A 20,958-nucleotide genomic window follows, 5' to 3' on the forward strand; every position below is an offset into this window, starting at 1 on the left:
GGGGGCCTGGGGCAAAGCAATTTTGGGGGCCTCTTCCATAAAAAAAGTTGCAATATTATAGAAGACTATGTTCTTGTGAGGGGCGGGGCGGGGCAAGGTGCCCCACTTGTTCCCTCTCCCCCCATCTGGGTGGCCCTGCCTCAGCCATTTCTTTGCTTGGGCAGCTAAGGGTCCCCTGCCTCCTCAGCACCGCAGCAGACAGGGAACAGATGCCGACTGTGCGGCACTGCGCTGCTTTAGGCTGCACCCCCCCATCTGCTGGGGTACGAGCAGCTGTGTTGGGGACACTCTCCCTTGGTGTTTAGCTGGGTCCCGACTCCCCCTTAGGGGGCGACGGGCACTGGCTGAGGAGGGCGAGGGGATGGGGGAGCGCGCGAAGGAGGAACGGACAGCGTTGATCATCGGCTCTTATCCAGGCTAAGCCTTTTCCCGCCCGCCCGCTAGGAGCGCGCCCCAGCCAGCGCGCGACACTCACGACGCGCCAGGAGGCGAGAGGGAGCGCGTGACCAGACACGCGCGCGCCTGCTTTGGGCACCGCCCACCGCGTGCTGTTAGGCGCGCCCCAGTAGGGCACGCTCGCTCTGTGATTGGCCCGAGCTCCGAGTCTTGCGCATCGCTTTGTGCAGCCGGGGCCCGTTCATAGTGGGAGGGGAAACCCCGCGCATGGAGCACCGCCATCTTGGATAAGGGGGGATGGGGGCGCAGTCGAGCCGTCAGAACTGAGCCTGTGGGAGCCCCGGAGCGAGGCAGAGACCCAGCCCGAAGCAGAGCCGTACAGCGCCCAGAGGGGACCGGGCTGCCGCCGCCGCCGCCACCGAGAGAGCCAAGCTGCACAGCCACCAGCTCCCCGAGCCCAGGTAATAAGGAAGCGGCGGCACCTCCTCCACAACGCCTGGCCCAGAGAGCCACCCGGCGCCCGGCCGGGGATCTACCCAGGCCCGGCTAGTGAGGCCTCCCCCGAACCCGGCCGGAACCCCTCCTTGCCTGGCGATTCATCCTAGGGCTGCCCTCGGAAACCCGACTCCTGGCCCCTTGCCCTGGAGCCATTCAGACCCCACAGCGGTGCCCTCCTTCCCCGACCCACAGCCACCCGCGGCCTAGCCTGGTGATCGCTCAGTCCCAGGCCTCGCTGGGACCTCTGCTGCCGCTCCCCTTGCTGGGAGGCCCGAGGCGGATGCAGCCGGCACCCCGCACCCGTGGGCCCGAAGCCCCGTCCTCCGCCTGCTGCCCTGTCGCCCCCCGCGTTCTCAGCTGCAGCGATGAGGCACAATGGAAGGGGAAAGAGCCAGAGCTCTGGGGGCTGGGCCTGCCAGGCAGGGTGAGGCTGGCTGGACAGAAGCTAGGCCTCTGCTGCGCCGGTTCTCTGGCCTTGGCCTCCGCCTTCTCTGCGCCGCTGCACACTCGCATTCCCCTCGTGTGTGTGCCCCTGCATAGTACGTGTGATTGCACACGTCCGTGTGTGCATCGTGTGTGCGTTCAGGGTTTGTATACAGTAGCGTATGTGCTTGCGATGTAGGCTGTTTCTGCTGTCCCTAACGTCAATATTTAAAATTTATGTTGCATGAAACTCTGATAAAGAATCTTTCATAGAGGAATAATAACAAATCCTCCAAATCTTTGTCTGGGAGTCCCCCCAGAACATTCTGTAGTTCACTTTTAGACAAAATTATTCTAAATGCTTCACAAGAAAATGGATTAAAAGACTCAGATTGTTGTTTTGTGTCTCTGCCTGTCTCCATCACATTTCTGAATTGTCGTTTAATGATATTCTGGACTGGATGAATGACTTATTTTGGAGACAAGTTTGTGACAACAAAAACACTTGCTTAATCAATTCAATGAAGAAGGAAAGGTGTTTGTTAGGCTTTGTCTACAGTTGTAGTGCTGTCAAGTCCATACTGTTGCGGCCTTTTTTGCTACTCAGTTTCTTTCTGATAGTCTTAAATGGAGTGGCTACATGAGGGGTGGAGGACAAACAAATATAGATACAAGGTCTAAGAAGAATTTTTAATTGTGACTATCCTGACTACACTAAAAATTGGAAGGTAATCCAAAAAATTCTTTGTATTGGGTTTTGAACTAGAAACTGATTCTGTAGTGGATGTCTTCTTTGTGTATTAACTTTTTTTCTGGCTATAAAGTCTTTAGCAGTTTTTATGCAAGATGTTTCAGTTAACATTTAAATTATAGTATTACTTAAAGTCTGGTTCTATGTTATGCTGAGCAATTTACAAACATAAGTAAAAGAATTTCTGCCCTGGGGGAGTTAACATCTAAAAATGTAACTAACTACATATGGATTAAAAAGGTAAGGTACTAACTCCTGTGAAGGATTGGGAAATCACTTAAATCAGAGCTGTGGTAAGAAACTTCAGTGTCATGTTTTTATGACTTGTTGGGGGTATTGAAATTGGGGAAATCTGGTATTTACAAGTGTATTGGATATGTTTGTCCTGAATGAAGCCATCATTAAAGAAAAAAAATAATTGTTTAGCATATTAAAATTAGAGGTTTTAACTAGGTTTCTAAAACATTTTATCTTATAAGTTTATTTCCATACTTCAGTGTATCTAGTGGGCTCTCAAGAGTTTCCTCTCCCAGTGTCTTCCTGGACCAGTGAAATATGCACTTTCCCTACTGATCAAGAATGTATTAAACAGCCTAGTAACTAATTGCTAGAGAATCATAGCTAACTTTTGTTATATGTCTAGTTAACAAAACTTTTGGTGTAGTAGGTGATTTGCCAGTTCAGGTTTACCATCCAATAGATATCTATGGGAGAATTTGGCTCTGCTGCTAAGCGAGCAGTAAAAGGAAATGCCTCATATCCAGTTGATTTGAATATAAAAATTTCTTTTGGTTCAGAGTAGTTGATAAAATGTAGCTTTCTGAAGGTGTGTGGTGTGTGTGTGTGTTTTTTTTTTTTTTCCTTAAGTGAGTTGTCTTACCTTGGGCATTATCTCTGGTTTTGATTGGGTGGGCATACCCATAATCACAAGATGAAATCTCATTACTGTTGAGACTTCTGTACACAGAGAGAAGACATCCAGTGCATCTTCTTCCCCTTACCCCTGTACCCCCTCCCAAATTTGTAGAGTAATATTCTGTTCCATTATTTTGGTGCAATGGGCAATAAAGGCTTGGTTGTAGTGTCCAACATGATTTTTAGTTAAAGGGAGTGTAGGGTTTATTAATTGTCAGTAAATCAATATCAAAATTGTTCCATTTAAATGTTAGAAACGTTCTTCCTAACTGCTAACCCTACAGTCTCGTCCTGGGTTCTTGCAGGATTATACATCATCCATGCATATTAAAGTCCTCTAAGCCAAGGTTGTCTTGCATGCAATTCATAGCCTTTAGGTTGATTGCAAAAGTATAACTGAGACCAGGAAGGAGGAATATTAGTTGCTATGGCTCTACAGTGCTAAAGAGGAAAAAAAAATCATTGAATTATTTGTCAATAAAATAAACAGATTAAAATCAGAAAAGGAAAAACTGCAGTTTCAAGAGTGCTGTCGTATAGTCACAGAAGAACTGCACTCTAAATAAACAAGATTAACTGAGAAACTTTGACTCAGCTTAAATCTTACCAGAAAGCTGCTTGTTATGGTAGGTCAAGTTATTTGCCTACCAGACTTCTTTCTTTATATGCTGCTTTCTCAAAAAGCCTCAAACTTTCTTTATTAAGGAACACAAATGCCATCAGTTCATTACTCATATACAACTCTACCAGATGAAACCAGTTTGTCACTGGGAAGAGAGAACAAAACCTTAAACTACTGCTATATCAAATAGTTCATAAATGCTTGCAGTTGGAGTCCCACTATTATTAGGAGGGGGGATGGTGGGCAGAGGCACATGTAACTAATTGTCAGGGAAAAAATAACCTCAACAACCTTAAAGAACATTATTGTAACTACATTTCTTTTCCTCTTCTAGTTAGGAATTTAAAGAAAACTAGCATGAAACAAAACTTTGTGGCCATAAATGGCATATGATTATTAGTAATCTAGACTAAGCTGTCATTCTGTGTGTGTTTTCTCCCCCCCCCCCCCAAACAGTCACTCCTGCTTTGGCGCATATTGCTGATTATTTAATGGGGATTTGACGAATGCAGATCAGGGGATCTGTCATACTTAAACAGCAGAAAGTATAATACTCACTTTCTCTTGTGGAGGAATGTCTGACAGCAGAAGTATAAAATCTCTTACATATTAGTTTTTGTATTGATGGGAACTTCTCAGGAACAGTGATGTTTCCAGAAAATTGAAGGCAATGAGATGTTTTCTGATAAACTATTAACTTGGAGTTAATTCTGATGGCTCAGTGGTTTGAGCCATTGGCCTGCTAAAGCCAGGATTGTGAGTTCAGTCATTGAGGGGGCCATTTAAGAATTTAGCTGGGGATTGGTCCTGCTTTGAGCAGGTAGTTAGACTAGATGACCTCCTGAGGTCCCTTGCAACCCTGATATTCTATGAAAACTACTATTCATATGCCGCTGTGTAATAATGTGGTGTGACCTTGGTACTTCCTCTTTCCTCTGAGTAGTACTAGTAAGATTGCAGAGGCAATCTATTTAGTGTGTCTCCTGCAGCCTGTTATCTTTTTGCACCTGGCTGTTCCAGTACTACCTTCTATAAGGATGAGGGGGACAAGACTAAAATGTGGTTTAAAAAAAATCTTGTGAACTACTCGAACACTGACTTTACCCAAGAACTAGGTTAAAAATTGGTACTCTGTTCATCAGATCTGTTCCACTTGTAGTCTTACATCTGCTGACTCCAGTGACACAGTTGTTGCTTGCATTTTAAGCTTCTTGGCTGTCTTGCCTTTCAATACTAAGAGCAAGTGTTCTTCTGTTCAATCATACACATAAACAGAATTGTTCACAATGTACCAGTTACTCCCATGCAAACCCATTCAGAGCAGTGGAGTTGTGCAGATATAAATAAGAGGCCTAGTTTGGCCTGCAAAAACTACTATTTAATGGTAGTCCACAAGGTGAGAAAAATAATCTTGATGCTTTGAGCTCAGGATGAGTTTCCATGACTGCCAATTTAATTTCTTGTTTTGTTTTAAACAGAGCAAACTCTCTGCTTGGAGATCACGAAACACATGTGAAAACCTATGATGCCATGTTATGTCACTTTTCAGAGTAGAAGTGCATTATAATGCAGTAGTCATAGATGGAGGGTATAGTTGCTTTCTGGAGCTTATATGGGTGTGTGAAGTAGGTGTGTTTTATGTGACTCTGATGGGAACCTGTACCACTAGTAGGAATGTAATTACTGAGACAACATTATGTCTAAAGCACATTGATTATAACTAGTATTCAAATATACTGCTTCAGTTATAACTTGACAAAACCTGATTGTATCAAGGGCTAGTCTACACGGGCAATGCTAAAGCGCTGCTGCGGCAGTGCTTTAATGTGGCTTGTGTAATCGTGGCAGAGAGCGCTCCCGGCGCTCTTAAAAACCCCCCACCTCCACTCTCTACACTGGTGCTTTACAGCGCTGAAACTTGCTGTGCTCAGGGTTTTTTTCACACCCCTGAGCAAGCAAGTTGTAGCGCTCTAAAGTGCCAGTGTAGACAAGCCCTAACATGAGAGTAACCACTAGGCCACTTTCAAAGTGTGAGAGTTGTAAATAGTAACTACAAATGTTGCAACACTTATATGGGTAAAGGGGGGTTGAATGGCACTAAGTTGCACAAAGACAAGAAGGCATATTTAAGGTTGCTTTAGAGTAGCATTTTTGGGAGCAGGAGAAACAAACTTTACTGATTTTGAGCTGTGTCCATGTAGAACTACTGTTGATGAATTGAGGTGGTGGAGAGTGTAAATCACCTGTAGACCACTTTTTCCCTTGAGGATTTAGTACCGAAGACAGTACTTGGGTCATTAAATACATTACTGTTCACTTCTATCTTAGGAATTAACAAACACTTTACAAGTCTCAAATGAATTAAACTTCTCAACAGGATTGTAAGAAAAGTGTTTTTTGGGTACTTTAGTCTTGGATTTTTAATTTTTTTTTTTTTAACCATGTGAATTGATAACTGCAGGACAAAAAATCCCTGGTCTTTTGGGTCTTGAAACTACTAGTTGTTTTAAAATAGCTATTGTTGGTCCTGGTCTACACTGGGGTGGGGGATGATCGACTTAAGTGATGCAACGTCAGCCACAAGAATAGTAGTGGTGGTGGTGGTGTTGTTGAAGTAGATGTAAGTCAAACTCAGGGTATGGCTACATTTGGAATTTCAAAGCGCTGCCGCGGCAGCGCTTTGAAGTGTGAGTGTAGTCAGAGCGGCAGCGCTGGTAGAGAGCTCTCTCAGCTCTGCATGTAAACCACATCCCTTACTGGTGTAGCGTGGCTCCCAGCGCAGCTGCCCTGATTACACTGACGCTTTACAGCACTGTATCTTGCAGCGCTCGGGGGTGTTTTTTCACACCCCAGTTGCAGTGCTGTAAAGTGTGAGTGTAGCCAAGCCCTAAAACCTCGCATCCTTACGGCGCGGGGTCTATTGCTGTGGCTCCCCCGTCGACTTTGCTTCCGCCTCTCACTGAGCTAGAGTTCAGCAGTTGACAGGAGAGTAATCAGGGATCAATTTATTGCATCTACACTACACACGATAAATCAATCCCCGATAGATAGATAGATCCCCACCTGCCGATCTGGTGGGTAGCGTAGATGTACCCTTGGAGGAAAATACCTCTCTTCTAAACTAGAAGTCACTCTATGTAGCAACACTCTTGTCCATGATTGGGGAAATAAAGCAACTAACATGAGGAGCTAGAACCAAGAAGATGCTGGGGAGTTTCAACAAGATGAGGATGCTTTGCATTTTTTTTTTTCCTTAAGCTTGGAATGGTGAGGAAGAAAGCATATGGTTCTAGAAGAGGGCAGAGGAGACCATGCACATGGCGGTTAAGATAGTAAAATGTGGTATTTATGCATCTGATTTATTCCACTTTAGTGTTTCTCTGAAATTTTCCATAGTCCCTCTGCCATCTGCTGGATTAGTAGTATCTACCTTGTTGTTTAATGTTGAAGAGACTAGATAATGAGTACTACTGAGAAGCAGTGTGTCCCAGTGGACAGGGTACTGGGTAGGGACTTGGGAGACCTGGCCTGCTATTTCTGTTTTTGGCCTGCTAGTTGACTTTTTGGGAAGGTCATCCCACGTCTATAAAATTGGGATAATACTGGCTTCCCTTGCAAAGTTCTAGGATCAACTGATGAAAAGCTGTATATAAGAGTTTACTATGCTGTAGGGTATATATTCACTGTGGACTAAATGATTTGACCCTTTAAAAATGGAATGCTATAATCAGCATGTCAAAAGGCGTTGTTTACGTGGGAAAGTTGAATGGGTTTAATCAAATTCATGACTTTGAAACCCGCACAAACCCCTGAGTGGCTCTTTCGGTGAAGTCACTTGGGAACTGGTTATTCCACTTCAGAGTGTTAAGATCCTCTCCCCCCCCCCCCCCCCCCAAAAAAAAAAAAAAAAAAAAAAAAAGAATGGTTGCGCTGGTTAACTAACCTAGTTCAAACTAATTCCAGTTAAACTAGTGCAACTATCCTATGTAGACAAATGCTTAATCCTCCATATTTCATTCCCCTTCATGTTCCTATGCTCTCCATAGAAAATGAAGTTAGTCATTAAGTAGCCCTCTAATTCTGTTTTAAGAGTGGCCAGTATTAGGTTGAGTTACTTTTTAATGTGGGATTTCCTTGGGCCTGGAGTTCTATCAATGGAATGAGACTGGATAGAGATGATTCTGTTGCTTTGACTGAAAGCTATGAATATGGGATAAATGCACATAATCTCATCAGATTTGAATACAAATGATTTGGCCTGAAGGTGGCTAGTCAGTTTGTGTGCTGTGGCTGTTTTATTATGTCAGGCATAATAGTTCTCTGTGCCTTAACTTCCCCCTCCTAATGTCTGATAACATGTTAAGATTGCAAGCTGTTTCAGGTTCTGTATGCACCTGTAACAAGAAATAATGTGTTACTATCTTTTTCTCTCCATCATGCTGAGATACACACTAGAGCACTTGTCACTCTCAAAAGCAGGGTCTTGCACTGTTTTCTGTTTCTCTTCTTCTGCTGGGGGTTTTCCATGCTCCAATCCCCCTCTGGGAGTGCTGGGCTAATAGTTGTTAAACATCAGTGATTCTACTAGTTGCAACCCCATTGTTCTATCAGGGTAGAGCTATTCCCCTTGGATGGCCCTGTCATCCCTTTGCAGACATACTTCCTCACTGAGGGTATGGCTACATTTGGAATTTCAAAGCGCTGCCGCTGCAGCGCTTTGAAGTGTGAGTGTAGTCAGCAGCAGCGCTGGGAGAGAGCTCTCCCAGCGCTGCATGTAAACCACATCCCTTATGGGTGTAGCGTGCAGCGCTGGGAGCCGCACTCCCAGCGCTGCTGCCCTGATTACACTGACGCTTTACAGCGCTGTATCTTGCAGCGCTCAGGGGTGTGTTTTTTCACACCCCAGTTGCAGCGCTGTAAAGTGTGAGTGTAGCCAAGCCCTAACCAACCTTTTGTGTTTGAGGCACAGACTGTCACTATGAGTATGTCTACATCTACAATTTTGCAGCGCTGGTTGTTACAGCTGTATTAGTACAGCTGTATAGGGCCAGCGCTGCAGAGTGGCCACACTTACAGCAACCAGCGCTGCAAGTGGTGTTAGATGTGGCCACACTGCAGCGCTGTTGGGCGGCTTGCAGGGGGGTTCGGGGAACGCGAGAGCACACCGCGGGGAAGGAGACCTGCTTCCCTGCGGTTTGCTCTCGCGTTCCCCGAACCCCCCTGCAAAGCGCGGGGAAGGAGACCTGCTTGATTACCAGAGAGGCTTCCTCAGGTATGCTGGGATACCTGCTTATTCCACGGAGGTCAAGAAGAACGCTGGTGAGTGTCTACACCTGATGACCAGCGCTGGATCACCAGCGCTGGATCCTCTACACCCGAGGTTCGACCGGGTGTACGGCCAGCGCTGCAAACAGGGAGTTGCAGCGCTGGTAATGCCCTGCAGATGTGTACACCTCCTAAGTTGCAGCGCTGTAACCCCCTCACCAGCGCTGCAACTTTGTGGTGTAGACAAGGCCTATGTCTGTTCAGGGGTGTCCTGACCTGCTTATGGCCTATAGTTGCTAATGCCATGTAAATGGTGATGAAACACTGCTACTAATAATGTAGGTTAAATAAAGTAAATGCTTGTTAGATAAGAGCTGAAGTAACTTAAACCAAAGATCTAAATCAAGTCAGTTTTTTAAAATTTTTAATTGGGTTGAGTCTCGAACTATTTTTATGCTTTTTCAATTATAGATAATTATGAATTGTAAATATTTTAAAATGCCATTACTTAGTGGGGTGTCTTATTTGAATTGTACAATATTGCTATAGGCAAAAACCAAAATACTGAAAATTAAGGCCCTGGTCCAGTAAACATTTAAGCAGGTACATACCTTGACTTCAGTGGGACTTATCTTGTGTTTTATAGATCAGCACATAAGTGATTGCAGGATCAAGGCTAAAATTGTTTGGGTTTTTTGGTTTGTCTTAAGGCATAACTGTAGCTGAACCCCTTGGTAAAAGTGACTATAATGTAATTAATCTTAGCATCCAAAATAATACCAAAAAAATCCACCATGGTAACATTTAGCTTTAAAAAAGGGGAACTACATAAAATGAGTGTTTGTTACATGGAAAGTAAAACACGTGATCAGAAAGATTAAATGCCCACACGCAGCATGGGGACAACTTAAAAACACTGTAACAGATGCTCAGACTAAATGAATACTCTTTTGGTCCTCTTACTATACTTTCTGGTTTGGTGTATCACCATGGCTAAGCAGCAGAGTAATGGAGACCATACAGGCATCCTTTAAAAACTGGAAGTCAGATCCTAGTGAGGTTAATTGGAAAGTACACAAGAACTTGAGAAGCAACTTGCTAAAGAAAAATTCTTAATTTTTTATTTTTATTTTTTTCCCTGAGTATGTATGGGGTGTGCCTACACTGCTATTAAACACCTGCAGCTGGCCCATGTCAGCTGAATTGGGCTTGCAGGGCTCAGGCTGTGGAACTGTAAAATTCCAGTATAGATATCTGGGCTTGGGCTGTAACCTGAACTAACATCTACACTGGAATTTTACAGCCCTGCAGCTTGAGCCCTGTGAAACAGTCAGCTGATGCAGGCCAGCTGTGGGTGTTTAATTACAGTGTAGATTTATATCCTAAGAAGCCTGCTAAACAGGCAGTGGGGCCAGTAGGTAACCAAGGTGTTGGAGTACTCAAAGAGGACAAGGTTTTAGCAGAGATGCTAAAGGAGTTCTTTGCATTGGTGTTCACTGCAGAGGATGGAGGGGAGATGCCCAAAAAAGATAACTCTAATATGGGTAACATATCTGAAGTACTGTCCCACAGTGATGTATCAAAAGAATTGATTCTGGCAACTACAGGCCAGTGAGCCTAACCTCTGTTCTTTACTATAGTTTCAGTCATGTTGATAAAGACTTTTTGTGTGGGAAGAATCAAGATGGCTTTTGTAAAGCAAAGTCATGCTTCATCCATCTATTAGAATTCTTTGAGGGTGTCAACAAGCATGAGGGTAAGAGTGATCCAGTTGGTACAGTGTACTTGGTTTTTCAGAAAACCTTTTGATAAGGTTCCTCATCAAAGGCTCTTAAGCACACTAAGCAGTCATGGGATAACAGGAAAGGTCTTCTCTTGGATCAGTACGTGGCTAAAACAGGGGTGGGCAAACTTCTGGCCCGAGGGCCACATTGGGTTTTGTAAATTGCATGGAAGGCTGGTTAGGGGAGAGGAGTCGTGGCCTGGCCCCCACCTCCTATCTGCCCTTCCCTCCTCCGACCTGTGCCCCATCCAACCCCCCTGTTCCCTGACAGCCCCTCTGGGACCCTACCCCATCCACACACCCCTGTCCCCTAACTGCTCCCGGACCCCTGCCGCACCATCCAACCCTTCCTCTCATTCCTGACGGCCCCCCCAGGACCACTGTCCCATCCAGCCACCCCTTCTCCCTGTCCCCTGACTGCCCTGGGACCACTGCCCTTGACTGCCCCCTGCCAACCCTCCCCTCTTTCCTGACTGCCCTCCTGGGACCTCTGCCCTCATTCAACCCCCTGTTTTCCCCCGACCACCACCCTGAACTCCCATGCCCTCTCTCCAACCCCACCCCCTGCTCCCTGTCCCCTGACCATGCTGCCTGGGGCACTGGTGGTGCTACAGCTGCTCCACCGCACAGCACAGAGACCAGGTCAGGCTTGGCTCTGCAGCTGTGCTTCGCCAGAAGCTCACAGCCCTGCCTCCCAGAGCATTGTGCTGGTGGCAGAGCGAGCGAGCTGAGGCTGCGGAGGTCAGGGGGGCACTAGCCTCCTGGGGCAGGAGCTCGGGGGCTGGGCAGGATGGTCCCATGGGCTGCTGTGGTTTGCCCACCTCTGGGCTAAAAGGAGATAAAGGGTAGGAATAAATGGTCAGCTTTCAAAATGGAGAGAAGTGAACAGGGGGGTCCCCAAGGATCTGTACTGGGACCAGTGCTGTTCGGCATATTCACTGTTCGCTCCCTTTTACAGATCATTAATGAAGTGGCAAAATTTGCAGATAATACAAAATTATTCAAGATAAAGTCCAAAGCTGACTCCAGAAAGTTACAGGGTGAGTGGGCAACAAAATGTCAGATGAAATTCGATGTTGGTAAGTGCAGAGTAATGAACACTGGAAAAAATAATCCAAACTACACTTGTATAATGATGGGTTCTAAAGTAACTGTTACCACTCAGGAAAGAACTTGTAATAACCATGGATAGTTCTCTGAAAACTTCAGCTCAGTGTGCAACAGTGGTCAGAAAGGCTAACAATGTTAGAAACAATTGGGAAAGGGATAGAAAATAAGACACAAAATATTATGCCTCTGTATAAATCCAGGGTGCACTCACACCTTGAATACTGTCAAGTTCTGATCACCCCCATCTCAAAAAGGATATAGTAGAACTGGGAAAGGTTCAGAGGAGGGCAGCAAAGATGATCAAGGGTATGGAATGGCTTTGATCTGAGAAGAGACTAAAAAGATTAGGGTTGCTCAGCTTAGAAAAGACAACTCGGGGTATATGATAGAGGTCTATAAAATCATGATGTGGGAAAAGTGAATACAGAAGTTATATCTAGGAATGTAAAATATTAAACAGTTAACAGGGAAGTATTACTCTTACCATTAACCCACCGTAACCGTTAACCCTCTGGTCATGGGTCTCGAACAGGTTCTCTTGCAGCAGAGAGGCCATTTGGGGATGCTAGCAAGAGGTAACTATATGGCAACTAGGGAAGAGTGGACATCACAAGAGGTCACTGGGAGCCCAGCCACCTCTTAAAGGGGCTGGGTTGATGATAATGCTCTAGTCCAGCTGCAGTGGGCAGCCAACCAGGCTGGGGGAGGCGTGCATCTAAACCTGGGGGGTGGACAAGGGCTGTGGGCCCCATCAGGGGCCAAGTAATCTCCAACTGCCCCCATGCCATTGAAAGGGGTTTGGCTGTGGAGGCGGACAGCGCTCTGGTCAGGGAAATGAAGCTGCTGTTGGGGTGGCATGGAGCATCTGTAGATGCTGCATCGGAACAAACTAGGTACCTGGGGCCCCTCTCACTTTTTCCTGGGTACTGAGGATGTGAACGGGTTACTGGGCCCTCTGAACTGCCTCAGGCTTTCCTGGCTAGGCCTGTTGTGTCACCCCTGGTATGAGCTCAGCTGCCCTTCCCCATCTCTCTAGGGCAATGCAGGAGAGGAGATGTGCATCCTAGGAACAAAGTTCCTGCCTGAAATGGAGAAAGAGAGGTGCCTGCATGTGAGGTCTGAATTGATTAACTGTTCAAATTATTAAAATGATATCAGTTATCTTTTTAAATGACATTTAAATCCTTAGTTGTATCCCTTTCCCACAATACAGAAACCAGGGGTCACCTGATGACCCTAATATGCATCTGGTTTAATACAAGAAGACAACAAGAGGAATTACTGTCACACAATGCACAATTAATGTGTGGAATATATTGCTGTTGGAAGTTGTGATGGCCAGAAGTATAACTGGTTTCAAAAAAGAATTAGATAAATTTATGGAGGATAGGTCCATTAGTGGCTATTGTCAAGGACACAACACTATGCTCAGAATCAGAGGGGTAGTCATGTTAGTCTGGATCTGTAAAAAGCAGCAGTCTCCTGTGGCACCTTTATAGACTAACAGATGTATTGGAACATAAGCTATATGGTGCCACAGGACTCTCTGTCACTGTGCTCAGAGTGTCCCTAAACCTCCAGCTGCAAGAGGGTGGGACTGGATGACAGCAGATGAACAGACTAGAGCAATTTTGAGTGATCCATTACCTCTGAAGCATCTGACTGGCCAAAGTCAAGACTGGATGCTGGGCTGGATGGACCATTGATCTAACCCAGTATAACTGTTTTTATGTTCCCCTTAATATCTTGCTCTTTTGCCATTATTATGCACAGTGATGTCTAGGTCTATCTCTGTGTATGATTAGTTCACACTATTCTTTCCAGTGTACATTGTGATATCTTACTACTTGCACTGTAGTCAAGTATGACAATCAGCTAGTTTTGATGGGGCAACCTGATTATATAAACTTGTTCCTTAATGTCTGCCTCAAAGTAGTGGTTTTCAACCTTTTTTCGTTTGCAGACCCCTAAAATTTCAAATGAAGGTGCAGAGCTCTTTGGAAATGCAACCTGTGGTGTGCGAACCCCTAACATAGGAGTCTTAGGCAGAAGACTGATTGATTGAACAGAATTCAGCTATAAATGTTGCATGTGCTTGGCATGGCCTTTGATGTAGCATGGAAAAGGGTCTGATATGTGGGCTTCTGTGGTGGTGACAATAATTCTGTGTTTTGACCTGTGGGGGTATTCACATTTTTTTTATCAGAAAGAGTGCCTCATTTGGGATCTGAAACTTTATTCTCCTAGTAACCTTTTGCAGACTCTGGACATAGTCTGTGAATCCCCAAGTTGAAAACCACTGCCTTAGACAATACAAACTTTAAAGAGGTATCCAATTAAATCAAGAGTCTGACTTGCATGTTGCTCATTCTTTAGCAATTTAAGACAATAAAATAGGAAGGAAGTAAAATGGATGTCTTATACTTGTTTGTTTAATTCCTTAATTGTTAGTAAAGTTTCAGATGTCATAGGTTCTCTACTATAACAAGTTTCCTATAAAATTCTTATCTATGCTGAAGAAAGTTTAGGGCCTCACTAATATCCTGTCTGTTACATAACTTTTGTGTTGAAGAACTTTTCATTGTTAACATCGAAGCAGTTCTGTTTGGAAGGGTCATAAGAACTGGCATACTAGGTCAGACCATTCGTCTATCTATCCCAATGTCCTGTCTTGCATAGTGGTCATTACTAGCGCTTCAGGGGGATCATACAGAACAGGGCAGTTGGAAAGATTCGCCCCCCCAGCTTCTGGCAGTCAGAGCTTTAGAGCCACATTCCTGAGGGTCTTGTCTAATTGCCATCGATGGATATATCCTCTCTCAGCTTATGTATGTTCAAAAAGACTTAATTGTACATTTGCCTTTGCATTATTCCATGGCAGAGAGTTCTACAAGCCAACTGTGTGGTGTTAAGAAGTACTTATGTTAGTTTTAAACCTGTTGCCTATTAATATCATTGGGTGGCCCTCTAGTTCTTGTTTTATGTGAAGAGGTTAATAACAATTCCCTATTCACTTTCTCCATACCATGATGGAGGTTTATAAATCAAATATCTGCCCTCCTCCCCTTAGCCTCTTTTATAAGCTGGAAGAGAATCTTGAAAACATGCTTCAATTCTATAAAATTGCTGGTACACATAGTTCTTTGGTAGTCTGAAGTCTAGTTTATGCCATTCCAAATAACATAGTAGAAATAGAAAGGTCCTGGGAATGGCAATGAAAATGACTAGAGGTGCAGAAAGTCTTTTGAATGGCATTAAAAAGAGTAGTATACCTCTACCCTGATATAATGCTGTTGGGGGGGGGGGGAGGAATTTCACCGCATTATAGGTGAAACTGCATTACATTCAACATGCTTTGATCCACTGGAGTGTGCAGCCCTCCCCTCCCCCCCGGGTGCGGCTTTACCCCATTATATCCAAATTTGTGTTATATCGGGGTAGAGGCGTACTAATTAAACGGGACATGAGGTATAACACATGATAAAAGAAAACTAATCAATGGAATGCTGTCTTTATGTTGGTTGGCAAAGAGTGTAGTAGGAATAAAGGATTAGACATCATGATTGATACTAGTAGTTAATCATATTAGGATAAAACTTATGGCCTGACAAATCTCTTGATGTACTTAAAGTAGCTTAATTACTTGGGGTTAAGATTTCCCCTAGCATGTTCTATCAACATTCATTATAAGCACAAAGAGTCCTGTGGCATGTTATAAACTAACAGACGTATTGGAGCATGAGCTTTCATGGGTGAATACCCACTTCGTCAGATGTATGGATAAGGATTTTTACAGCTTTTGGAGTATCTGATAGTCCACTGCTGGAGATAAGATAGTGGCCTAGTAGGGTATTCTTTTATGTTCTGAGTAGTGATCTAACTTTTAGTTATATAAAACTAACTATATAACTCATCAACAAATTAGATGCTAATTTCAAATTGGACTTACCTGTATTGGACCCAAACACTTTCAGACATCTGGAAATGGTTAACTGAACTTGACTTGATCTTCTAGGCTCTTGAGTGGTCATTAAGATCTTGAACTTACTTCTGAATTTGCAATTGAGATACTGTTAATTGGAATGGCAATTCTTTAGCTACTTTATGTAGTGTACTATTTCAGTATTGATTAGACACTTGTAGTGTTACTGATTTGTTTAAAATAATGATTCACAGTATGCATCTGAAAGTTTTGTGGCTTCATAGAATTTTTTTTGAAGTGATATAGCAACTGTAGATTGAGGAAATGCTTTTATGTGCATTAACTTATTAAAACTGAATTTTAAAAATCTTAAGGAATATTTTGATCATTCAAGAAATATTTGATTTAGGCTTTGTTTCTGAAATATCTACTCTTGATGAATGCTCCACACAATCAAAGTTGTAACTCCTTCTAGTTTTTAAATCTTCCTTTGGTCTAGTTGAAATTTTTAATCATTTTGGTGACATGGTTATGGCTGTTAGAAGTATAGACAGGGAGTTGCACCCCAAATTGACATCACTATGCTGGCAAAAGCCTGAGGCCTGATCTACACTTAAATTAGATCAACCTAGTGAAGTTGCTCAGAGCTGTGAAATTTCATGCCCTGAGTGCTGTAGTTAGGTCGACCTAACTCCCAATATAGATGTGTCTAGGCTGATAAAGAATTCTTTATATTGTCCCTATATATATGGGAGAAAAAGCAGGAGCCAAACTTAAGTTTATTCTGATTTTGTTAGTTCAGCAAACCTGTTTAATATTTTTCTGACACTGAATGGTCTTGCTCTTTGGGAATCATTCTGCTTCCTTTCCAGCATATAAAACCTGGAAGATGCAGTCAGAAAATCTACAGCATCCGGGTGTGTCCACACTGTAAAAGCTGCACTGACATTGAACTCTTTATGTACTTGGAGTATTAACATTCATCTGACATTGAAGTAATCTTTATTTCTAAATATGATGAAGATCTTCAGGAATATAGCAAGAAGTATCACTGCACATCCAGTAACTGGTGGTGTAAGCTTGAAAGAACTTGAGCCTTTTATGTGGAAGGAGAAAGCTCAATCCTGAAGTTTGACTCCACAATTGCTCCTCTACCGAGTACAGCAGCAAGAAGTATTGTCCTTGCAAAACTACTGTCTTGCATTGCTTTCATACAGTCTCTAGAGGGGGAACTAAAGATCCCACAATAGTCTGGGGTGGAAGGGGAAGAAAGCTATTGTCCTGACCATTTCCTCTCCAGTTCCCATTCCTCACCCCCCAATAGTATCAAAGGTGTGCTGAGCTACTGAGGAGCATCTCATGGTGGAAACTTACTTTGCTATTACATTACCAGAATAAGTCTTTGTCAAAAATTCCTTTGGACTATCTAGGCTTAGTTTAGGCCTAATAGAATTTAACTTACGATGTTTTAGATCAGTGGCTCTCAAACTTTTGTACTGGTAACTCCCTTCACATAGCAAGCCTCTGAGTGTGACACCCCCTCCCCCCGATAAATTAAAAAGACTTTTTAAATATATATTTAACACTATTATAAATGCTGGAGGCAAAGTGGGATATGGGGTGGAGGTTGACAGCTTGCCCCCCCCCACGTTATAACCTCGCAACCCCCTGAGGGGTCTCGAACCCCTGTTTTAGATGATTTGCTTAGCTGCTTGGGGTACATGGAGTGGAAATTGCCTAATTCAAGAGACCTGAGAGAGGTAGAGAAGTGGTGTCTGGGTGGACAGAGTGGAAAGGGGAGCTTCCTCTGAATAAAACAGCTGGGGAAGGGGGAAGTCACTGGTACTGCCAGGTCTTGTCTGGCACACATTAAGATTTTAAACTAATCTCTGCACTGCTCTCCCCCCCCCACCCCCCAAAAAAAAAGAAAATAAAAAGTTCCTGCTGAAGTCTCTTCCTTCTGTCCTTCCTGCTGTGCTCTAAACTATTGTCCACACCATCTTTTTGGATTCACTGTATGCAGTTCCTGTTATAGTTTAGTCAACTCAAGCTTTTTCCTTGCCTTGAGTGGTCATTGGTTTGGATTAGTTTCCTTTATAGGTGAGTAAGAAGAAATGTTTTTTGTGTATGTGTATATATCAAAATGCCATTGAACTGTCAGCACTTCTGTAGTGTTCCCCATTGATTTTACTTGACTGATTCTTTTTGTATATAAACACACTTGTGCTGTCTCTTGAGGTGAAGTTGCACAAAATTGTAATTTGACTTAATTGGGCTAGAGAGCCAAATCCCTTATAAAGGGGAGCACCTCTATGTAACTGGTGGTTATCTGACATGCCGGGGGTAGGAAAAGAGAGTGAGTACGGAAGATGTTGAACTAATGAGAATACTTGACACTTAATCATGTGGGTGAGCAGCACTATCCTCATTTTAAACTGGTGGCTGGGGCGGGTAGGAAATTAGATGCATGAGAAGTGCCACCAAGGGAATTAGCGAAGGGACAAGGCTTCCAAGGAAACATCTGAGCAGGACTAGACTCAGACATAGCTGTACTTTGAAGTAGTAAAAAGAGTCTTCATTGAGGCAGAGGAGTCATACGTAAATGTTAAACTCACAAGAACTATAGTTCCAGTTTTTAAGCAGGTATCTGAAATTGTTTGGATCCAAAAATTGCATAAATTAAAGGTAAATAATGGAAATGACTTGGTTTGTCAGGCTAGACAGAACTTAGTATTCCTTACTTCTATGTATTTAGACTTCCCGGAATAAATCACCTTATCTTTCTTAGTATACCATTTATAGTAAAGTTTAAGTCAACATTTTTAATAGGTTGATATAAAGTCAGTTCATATAAGAAACTTAATCATGTAAAAGTAGTCAAATTACTGAAGCTTGTTCACTGCTGTCTGGCTGACAAAGCAACAATTATTGACTAGTTTCCTGAACATCTGACTTGTGGCTTAAGTCTCTCAGTGCCTGGGTGTAGGAAGTCTAGACTTCTTACTCAACAGAGCATGGGGCCTGAAGTAGCCTTCTCTATAAACTAGAGTGATCTAAGTTAGCTGACTTAAAATATGCAAATCTGTAGTGTTTACAAAGAGAGCATTCCATGGTATACTGTAATTTAAGTTATTTGTGATGGCAAAATGGTGTTTATGGCTTTGATTCAAGTGTTAAAGTGCACTTTTTTTAGAAAAGCCTTTGGGACTTTCTTTGATTCCAGAAAAGGTGTTTTTAAATCATAACTAGCATTGTATTGTCAAACTGAGACTTCTCGACAAATGTGGAAGTTGGAATGTTCTATTTTCTGTCAAACCACCTGCACTAAAGAATCTGATGATATAGTGCAGGGGTCGGCAACCTTTCAGAAGTGGTGTGTCGAGTCTTCATTTATTCACTCTAATTTAAGGTTTTGCATGCTAATAATACATTTTAACAAGTTTTAGAATATCTCTTTCTAAAGTCTATAATATACAACAATAGTTTAGTTATGTAAAGTAAATAAGGTTTTTAAAATGTTTAAGAAGCTTCATTTAAAATTAAAATGCAGAGCTCCCCAGACTGATGGCCAGGACTCGGGCAGCGTGAGTGCCGCTGAAAATCAGGTCATGTGTCTCCTTCGGCACACATGCCATAGATTGCCTACCCTGTTATAGTGTATTGTTTTATACACTTCCACTGGTGTCAGAAGCTACTTGAGCCTTCTCTATAGAGAAGCTAGACTAGTACTTTTACTGGTGAGAATTTGTTCATGGAAGGTCCCTAGTGCAGAAAATGCTTCACGAAAGGGCCATTACTGGATGTCTTGTGTTCTGAGTACTTGAATATGTCAATCTGTTGGCTGCATGGAAATACAGTAGAAACCTGAGATTGAAATAAAAAGATAGCTCATTTTATACTCTTCAGGGAGAAGGGATATATCTAAATTAGTGGTTTTAGATGGTTAATCTGTGTTGCTGATCTATTTTATTTCTTTTCTTTTTATAGTGCCACAATGGCAACTGCACCTTACAACTACTCCTACATCTTTAAGTACATCATTATTGGTAAGTATGAACTTGAAAAATGTTTTTACTTTAAAAGCAGATGTTGGGATAAATACATATGTATATACATGGATGCTTGCTTACAGATATTCTAAAGTGTATCTGAACTCTGGGTGAGTTCTTACTGAAAGGATAACTTTCTGTTAAGTGTGCATCTAGAGCAATGTTCTTCATTAGGTACACTTCACCTTGCATCTCCTATCGTTCCTTTTTTTTCTCCAGCCCCACAAAACTTCATCTACGGAGTATTGTGTGTCAAAGTTAGAGTAGTAAGTATGTGCTATTTACTGAAATCCACCTACCTTTTCTTTCTGAGCACCGCTTACCAGGTATGTCTCAGCAGAAAGCACTATGCTTGACACACTGTCTTCCAAGGGAAGACAGGTTTATGAGCAGGGAGTGAGTGCAAGTTCAGTATTCATTCCCTTAGCAGGGTGGGGCTATATTCTGGTGTAATCTTACAATACTGAAATGTTTGTCAATCTCAGAGGGTGACTGTAGCCTCCATTTTTGGCTATTCTTGATCTCCAGTATACACTTCCACAGTGTAAAGGGCTTGAAGGTAGCCAGATCTCTTGCTTTTTTTTTTCCCCCTTCCACCATGTGTAGGTGGCTGAAGTGTAGAATGGACTTAAATCACCAATTTTAATCATGAATTAAATCAGTTTCTTCCTTGCTGATTTAAATGGATTTTTAAATCTTGTTTTGCATCTCTACCATCAGTTTCCCTATAGAGAGTTTGATTCTCAATGGTTGGCATAATTTGGTGATATTCTTGCTGACCAGGAAGATAATTGCTTATAAGTATACAGATGTAGTATAAAACTTCTCAGATGCTTAGTTTTTACTCATTTAGAAACTCAAATGATACATTTTTATTTGATTAATTTTTGACTAGTGCTGCATTTGGTGAAAATTGGAATTCAGTTAAATACAGACATTTTAAAACTGTTTTTATTAAATTCTTATATGCTGGATACTGAACATTTTTCTTGTTAAAACACATTTTTACATTTTAAAGCTGATTTTTATTAAACAAAAATAGTGAATTGAATGTTTCTGGTAACTATGTCCTTCAGGATTTTATAACTAGTAAATCTCATCCTCACACCTCATTTTTATTCATAGATGGGAAGAGAGAAAACAAGCTTTCCTGCTTTTTCAACTCCAGTTGGTTTCTCAACTTAAAACTGAAATAGTTGAATAGACAGAAATGAAGAAAACATC

At 42.7% G+C, this 20,958-nt stretch overlaps 1 protein-coding gene across 3 annotated transcripts in view; it reads left to right on the plus strand.

The window, feature by feature from the left end:
• Positions 1-654: 654 nt before the first annotated feature.
• Positions 655-20,958, plus strand: part of RAB14 (RAB14, member RAS oncogene family) — a 36,099-nt gene continuing 15,795 nt past the window's right edge. The window contains exons 1-3 of one of the 3 annotated variants that reach the window (XM_050926709.1): positions 655-857; positions 11,612-11,693; positions 19,673-19,731. In XM_050926709.1, coding sequence (XP_050782666.1) covers positions 19,680-19,731 — 52 coding nt within the window. In that variant the 5' untranslated portion in view covers positions 655-857; positions 11,612-11,693; positions 19,673-19,679. The remainder of the gene's footprint in view (positions 858-11,611; positions 11,694-19,672; positions 19,732-20,958) is intronic. The other 2 variants (XM_050926710.1, XM_050926708.1) reach the window with 2 other exon arrangements.

The sequence above is a fragment of the Gopherus flavomarginatus genome, chromosome 17 (assembly GCF_025201925.1).
Source record: "Gopherus flavomarginatus isolate rGopFla2 chromosome 17, rGopFla2.mat.asm, whole genome shotgun sequence".
Lineage (NCBI taxonomy): Eukaryota > Metazoa > Chordata > Testudines > Testudinidae > Gopherus > Gopherus flavomarginatus.